The sequence below is a fragment of the Schistosoma mansoni genome (genome assembly GCF_000237925.1).
Source record: "Schistosoma mansoni, WGS project CABG00000000 data, chromosome 4 unplaced supercontig 0032, strain Puerto Rico, whole genome shotgun sequence".
Lineage (NCBI taxonomy): Eukaryota > Metazoa > Platyhelminthes > Trematoda > Strigeidida > Schistosomatidae > Schistosoma > Schistosoma mansoni.
This window is the reverse complement of record NW_017386017.1, coordinates 1871871-1879733: the sequence shown is the minus strand read 5'-3', so window position 1 is coordinate 1879733 and position 7863 is coordinate 1871871. Positions and strand designations below refer to the sequence as shown.

The 7863-nt window shown below is 34.2% G+C and overlaps 1 protein-coding gene across 1 annotated transcript in view; it reads right to left on the bottom strand.

The window, feature by feature from the left end:
* Smp_148760 (hypothetical protein) overlaps window positions 1-7863 on the bottom strand; it is a gene marked incomplete at both ends in the record, with an annotated part of 103085 nt that overhangs the window by 74212 nt on the left and 21010 nt on the right. The window contains one exon of the mRNA XM_018791174.1: window positions 5424-5718. Coding sequence (XP_018645687.1) covers window positions 5424-5718 — 295 coding nt within the window. The remainder of the gene's footprint in view (window positions 1-5423; window positions 5719-7863) is intronic.

Genomic DNA, 7863 nt, shown 5'->3' with positions numbered 1-7863 from the left:
CCCCCTAAAAAGTAAGCATAGCAATATTTTTCCAAGACAAATAACCTCCCCTTGGTCGTGCCCAGTTCCGCTAAACGTATAACTTGTACCAGGTCCTATCACCTTATCTCGATTTGTCTTATCTACAATCCCATAACCCAACCGTGTCTTCACCCCCTTATGAAAACAGGAGGCACTGGACGGCCGTTTCGTCCTATTATAGGACTCCTCAGCAGTGCACATCCACGGTCCCGCACTCGCGAAATTCAAACTCAGGACCTACCAGTCTCGCCCCAGATCACTTATCCGATAGACCACTGAGCCGGCGCGAGACTGGTAGGTTTTCCATAGTGGTCTAGCTTCAATTGACTCATGATTTCAACTATGAAAATACTGAAATCTCTACAAGACCCCTTCTGATTATTCACTATCTTAAATTTGTATTGCTGATAAACGTTGCTGTCTTGCTAAAAATTTTCATAAATAAACATCAGTGATTATAACTTGAACAAAATAAACTAATGTAAACAATAAATGAACATAAACAGTAATTAACACATCAACTAAATGATAATGTAAACTATTAAGGTACGATTATACTCTTTGACCAACGGGGGTTAATAATAATGGAAAATTCCGATTGGGCTAAAAGAAACAGACAAAATTGACTATTGAATTTAAAAACTTGTGAAACTTAGTTGTGTTTTTCTTTTTTGTTATCAAAATGGATGACAATGATCAAACAAAATTTATTCATAATGAAAAAGGAAAAACTACTGATAAAATATTAAACAAAGTAGTATATTGTGTATGGTGGTTGAAATAGTAAAGATAAGGAATAGAGAAAGTGAATTAAATAAAAACAAAAGAAAATATGGAAAATAATAACAAATATGAACTCATTTGTCTGTGTTTCAAGTGTGTACACACACACATTCTCTCGTATACCCACTCTGTTAAAGAGTTTTATATAGGGAGAAACAATATTAATAAAAGGGGGGAATAGTAATGTATGAAACAAAAACACACGAAACATAATATAATTTGAGCATTTTGGTTTCTTACCATAACAAATACTACTCATACTACTTTAATCTTTATTATTATTATTTACAGACAATTATATTAATGAATTGATTGTCTGTTTGACGATACTCATCAAGTCAGTATGCATGCACATACACATAGATTAATTATTAAAGAGAGTAGTAAACATTAAACAAACATCTTATCTTTGGTGATAAATAAACTGTTTCTATGAACTAAAGATTATAACAAAAGAAAAACCATATAAAAAGTAAAATAATCTATGACAATGAGATGAAATGATGAAGATAAATGTCAGATTAATAGAAGTATTAACAATACAAGTGGTAGTAGAAAAGACTAGACCTAGACAGGATGTTTCGAGAAAGAAAATCAATTAGCGGAATAGAGAGTGCATACTAACTATCGTAACCGACTTTGAACTATATTATGTAATTTCTGGACCAACTGGATACGATAATCGAGAGCACCTAAACAATGAACCCGTAAGTACTTAAACAGCTTAAGTCAACGAATTCATGGACTGATAGTGTCTTTATTTGGTTTATCCTATCTCTTTTCCAACATACTGTGATACTAGACAACATCGCATGTTGAAGTAGGCAGTGTTTAAGCGCATATAATACATGTCTCAACCTTCTCAGTTGATGACGATTCGCTACCTCATCGACCGGTTCAATATCTTCATTTAGTGCTAGCGTTTAGACTCAACATAGTTTACTTAGTGGTTCCAATATGTACGAGCAATACTTCGACGGCGTCTATGATCAAATACTAGTGACCTACAAATGTCCTATATTTTAGTTAGTTGAGAGCTTCAGAGTTTAACAGTAAAAACTTAATTGCAACATTATAAAGAATAATATAAGTACAATAGAATAGTAAATTGTTCCAGAGATTTGCACGAACATTTTACCTATGATTTTTAGTGATTAAACACCTGTCACTTTCTTTTGAATAATAGCTGAAATAAATCGATCCCCTAGCTAATTAATAACAAAACCCATTATTATTGTAAAAGATGTAGATGAGTATATATTCGTGGAATGGGGAGACATGTAGATATAACAGTAAAATGAGGAAGGAATTACTTGACATGTGAAAAGTGAACTTGGAGTAATACGTTATCAATGCTAAGTTTAGATGTTCGAGAATGAAAATGAGTATACCATATCAAAGATGAGATCATTGACAAGGAGTAAATATTACAATATAGATTTCGCAGTTTGATACACAGAATTTCATGAAATCACGTATCGATACAACACACAGTCACCATTCATCCGGAATTCTACTTTGTATTATCAAAAAGCATAACAGCCGGAAATCCCATCTAAAAAAGTTTAAACCTAACTCATTTGTACAGTTATTCAATACCAAAAATTTTGTATATGAAACTAGATTTTTTAGATACATATTCAGAAAAATGAAGAATTTCATTATTGATTCTGAAGTATAAGTTTAACGGATGCATACCATTATCAACCAAGTATGTTGTTCTTAAGGAACGATTAATGAAACAATGATAAAAATGACAGTATCTGTCAACTGCGGTCAGTGAAAGTAACATGTGATTGGCAAGTGGGCAAAGATAGACAAGCTTTTCTGTCTAAACTAATTAACTCATGAACCATTGTTGAGCGTAAAAGAATGATTTCACTGTTGAAGTTTACGCCATATAACTGTTCATACTTGGAGTGAATAAATTATTCTGTCTCTATAATCTAGCTGTCGGTCAAATATTGTGCGGGTCTAGTATAGCGTTGTCTCATTTAGTATCGTAATCCAGAGTTCCTAATCTACTATTGTCCTGTGTAACGCATAGTGTAGTGTATTTCTATCTGATCAGACATTTCGTATTGAGGACAGATTTTTTTTCAATACCTTAGTTATGTTAAATTTATAAATCAGAACATTGTGAGCAGTGATGAGAGATGAAATTAAATCAAACAAGACACTTTCACCGTAACTTTTTTTAAACATTTACTTCTAAAAACAACGATAGGAAACATGAATCAAAACAATTACATGTTGTTTCGCAAGCTTATAAAAATCCTTTCCCCCCCCATTTTTGTTTTAAAACCAACTGCCAATAATGAAAGTATATAGGAAGTAAGTAACAACTAGAAAACAGTCGCAAAATTTAAGCATGGAAAAAAGAAATTAAGAATACTTAAGAAACAATAATCATTAAAAATTAGTCCCAGTGACAAGCATTGCTGAGATGTGTCGGAGAATATGAGATAATATACTATGAATTTTAACCAAAAATAAATTAAGCTAACATCAGAATTAGGAAATTATCATCAATGTATTTAAAATTAACAGGTTTTTAGTGAAGAAACGAGCAGAAAAATAACACTTGAAAAATATGAATATGCTAAGTATTTACAGACAAATCATTGAATCTTATATAGTTGAGATCATGAGTCAACTGAAGCTAGACCACTATGGAAAACCTGGAAGCACTGGATGGCCGTTTCGCCCTATTGTGGGACTCTTCAGCAGTGCGCATCCTATCCCCCGAAAGCTGTTGCTGGAACGACGTGAACCCCTCGCAAAGATAAGAACAACTATCGATTCATTCTAAGATGTTGGAACATTAAATAATTGCCAAAAATTTTCAGACAACCAAAACGTCGCCACAATCTTTAAGGAGCCGGAGGTAAGTTGTCTGATCCTGGTGATTTGTGGTGTTTTGGGAATCGGTCTTCTCCCTCGACTTCCGTTTCGTTAGGTGGGTAATTCGTCACCGGTTATAAAGGGTAGGACGATCTGATCGATGTCGCCGGGGCAGCATACCAGTTGTACCGCTCCTTGAGAGTCCTGCCCATCATCCAAGACGTCGGTAGATGTTAGTGATTGGAATACCAACATCTCCACAGATGACGAAAAGGCATCGTTTGTAACACCGATCTTTTCTTACTTTGATGGAACTTTCTTGTGTTACAGCACATAACCGACTGTTAATGGAGATCTAATCGGTCAGTGCTGCCTCAGCTCTAGTGCTTAGTGCGACACAAACGCCATTAAAATCACACGAAGATGCCACAGGGTTCCCGGATAAACGCACGTGAAACAAGCTTTTCGAAGCGACAGATGGAGATCTAATTTGTAGTACTTCACTGGAGTCTTGAATACGGGTTTCGGATAGACGACAGACGTCGATATTAAGACTTTCTAGAGACATAGTCAACCTTATCTGTTATCGTTTCTGCATTAGTGTGCGGACGTTGAAGGATACTGGTTTGAATGGTATATGTGGTTTCAGAGGAACTGGTTCAGTATCCGTACTTGGTGGTAGCAATTAACTTACGACCAGTCAGTCACTCGAGGTCGTTTACAATATTTTCATACGCCATTTGTTCCCCAAGGATCCTGGAGACTATGTGAACTGTTGGTTTGGAATCAGGGTTTTTTCAATTCTCCTGAGTGAATACTCCGCACCCACCAACACGGTTAAAGAGCCAAACATTCGCTTTTCTTCCTCTCAATCACGTAAACAGCAGCCTTGCCAGGAGAACGCAGTGAGTAGGACTTCCCTGGCAATGGTTGTATTTACTTTTGAATTAATTGAACCGAATATTATTTAAGATTAATTAATTTAGGGTATCAGTAAAAATTTACAATACTATGAAATGAAATGGCTATAACTGACAGAGGTGAAGCGTTCACGCGAGATATCGAAGGTTCTGAGTTCGATTCTTGAGTATGGGATTGTGAATGCACAGTGTTGAGGAGTTCCGTACTAGGATGGAATGGTCGCCTAATGCTTCTAGGTCTTCAATGGTGGTCTAACTTATATTGATTCCTGATTTCAATGAAATTCAATACCATACTAAAGATACAAATATAATTATGAGACTATTCCTTCTTAAAACATGACTGCATAAAATACCCGACTGAAAAAACGCCCCTCGTACACTAATCTATGAACTACTTGTACACCGAATTCAATAACCTAACCGATACAGCTGAATAAAGTAACAAAACGAAAGCTAAAACATAACTTTTACAAAAGATAAATCATAGATGGAAACAAAAACTAGGTAGACAATAAAAATTACATGTCTGTAAGCTAACCATATCATTTCTAACTCTAACTTCAATAAGAATGAACAAAACTTATTCCTTGCCTGTTAACTCCACAAAAAAGTTCAAACTTACTTTGTAGCTTCATTGAATATAGAGACATCAGGTCATTAATTAGCATTACAATTCATTTCATCATATAAAGATCAAATTCAACGATTATATGTTAAAGAAACTGTCAGCTGAATGTAAATTACATGTAAATCAATACATTTATTTCCTTCATACTTAATTGTATATGAAGATTAAACAACCTCAACAAACAGCGGTACTAATTCAAGGAAAAAAATTTTTTGTTTACTTACCGTCTTGGCATAATCAAATGTAAACGTCTCCATAAAAGTTCCATAGAATGTACAAATTTACGATTAACACTTAAAAATCCATCATTTCCTTGTAATAATAATAGTTTTGGACATTGTTCAGCTAATATTGGACCAAAATTTAATAAACAATCTAAACCGAATATTTCAATTGATTGTATCAATTGATTAATCATATAAATAAGATTTTTCCATAATGGACATATTTCAGCAAGATTATTCAATGTTGTTGGTTGCTCAATAGATATTGATAGTTTTGAAATTACTTGTTCAAATGCTAGATAAATATTGTTTATATGTTTTGTTAAACACAAAAGTAAAACAAAAAACAAAGAAGACATTACAGTTGAATAAAGGTCAAGTATTATAATTGTAACCATGTTTTCAAAAGACAACTAACCAATGAGACTATTATAAGCAAAGATGGATAGTGGCTAGCAGTAGAATCCAGGACGTGCGTTTCGTCCTATTTTGAGACTCGTCAGCCGGATGTACCTGCATCTCAGAGTTGACGTTCACTCTGGGACTCGAACTCAGTACCTTTCACTTCAAATGCCATCGCGTTATCCGCTCAGCTACTGAATCCTGATAGCCACTTGCTTGTGCAATGGAGTGAAGAGACTGACCAGTTGCAGTCCTAAGCATCAATGAGAAGATTCAAACAACTAATACTAAGTGATTTCAATGAGACTATTATTCTATACGGAGATTGAATTAGTTAATCAAACAGTCAATCAGATTACCAACATCAAGCCTGGTACAAATGTGCATAGACCCACGGTGACATAATACATTAGAACGACAAGATGAAATTGACAAAGTAAAAAAACAAAACAGATAGAAATAATGTAATAGTAATGGTGTAGTGTGGTCTACTTATATCAATATAAGTAGTATATGGTGATGGTCAGACATAGAATGTATTTTGGCAGAAGACCGACAAGGAAAGAACCGAAATGAAGAGCAATTGGTGAGAAAATGCATGAACAATGAAATTAAAGATGAACTAATATTTACAGAAGGAACGGTGAAGATTGAGACAATTGGTTGTTAATTTGCAAATTAATTGTTCATTGTATGGTTATCAGAATTTCGTGAGATACTCTGTAACTTTTACTTAAATACATTCAATTGTCCCCAACCGGTGTTTTGTTCATTACAACGGCAATGAGAATATAGTTCGAAAGGCAAGAATGAAAAGGTACAGTCGGATCAATGAATAACTGTGGTCTCACATTTTTACTTACCAATTAATATCATAGTTAATACGACACTTGTTAAAGAATATCTCTTAAGCAAGTCTCCACAGCCAAGGATAAAGAGTTTAAAACATTAAAATATATATAGCAGCTCTAAAAAAAACATTGTGAAGTTTATTGTTATACATAATTTTAAATAACTAGTACAGTATAAACAAGATCTGCTTCGGTTTGGGCACCCGGGCAGTATCACAGCCCTCACACAAAAAGTGTGACGTATATGTATCTGGTGCCCCTTTGTACCAATATGTATGTGTTTAAATAAATAAATAAAATAAGTAAAGACTGAGATTCTCAAGTAGGGAAACATAAAATTTGACAACACAATTGTCAAATAAAGTTCACTTCCACAATACTCTTATTACTATTATTAGTAGGAGTACTATAAATGTCATACGAGAAAAACCCCAACAATAAACAGTCTATAGAATGTATCTACTATTCTATTCTATTTATTTATTTAGAAGAAAATATAGATGCATAAATATAGAACATGACCTTGACAAATACATTGTCAATGTGCCTACTCTACATGCTGTTTAAAACCTCTGTAAACGTGTGTGAATTTATCTGATGAAACCGAGAAAACACGAAATAACGGTTATATATATCGCAATTCATCATATTACAAAATCGACAGAGCAAGAAAACGGAAAACAAGAAAGAATGTTTCACATCATTGACCTGATGTACAGGAAGAAATAACAATAAGTGGCCCATAATCGTATATGAAGATAGTTAGGGATTAGAAATAAACTAAATAAAATCGATCAAGTGAGTGGACACTATTGTACACGATATCCATTGTTAAATAGAGTGTTTTACATCAGACTGATTGGTGTTTTTAAAAAGCGTTGGATTGGAAGTTGAAGAAATATTTCACTAAGTAAGTGACTAAAATAAACCAGAAGTTAGGTTTAGGTATTTGATTTTTTGATAACGATCACTACCAAATGAGTGGAAAAATGCGATCACATGTTGAAGAGTTTGTATGAATAAAAACAATTTATGAGCAGAAATGATGGTGGCTAGCAGTGGAATCAAGGACGCGCGTTTCGTCTTATTTTAGGGCTCGTCAGCTGAATGCACCTGCACTTCAGAGTTGATGGTCACTCTCGGACACGAACTCGGTACCGTTCGTTTCAAACGCTATCGTGTTATCC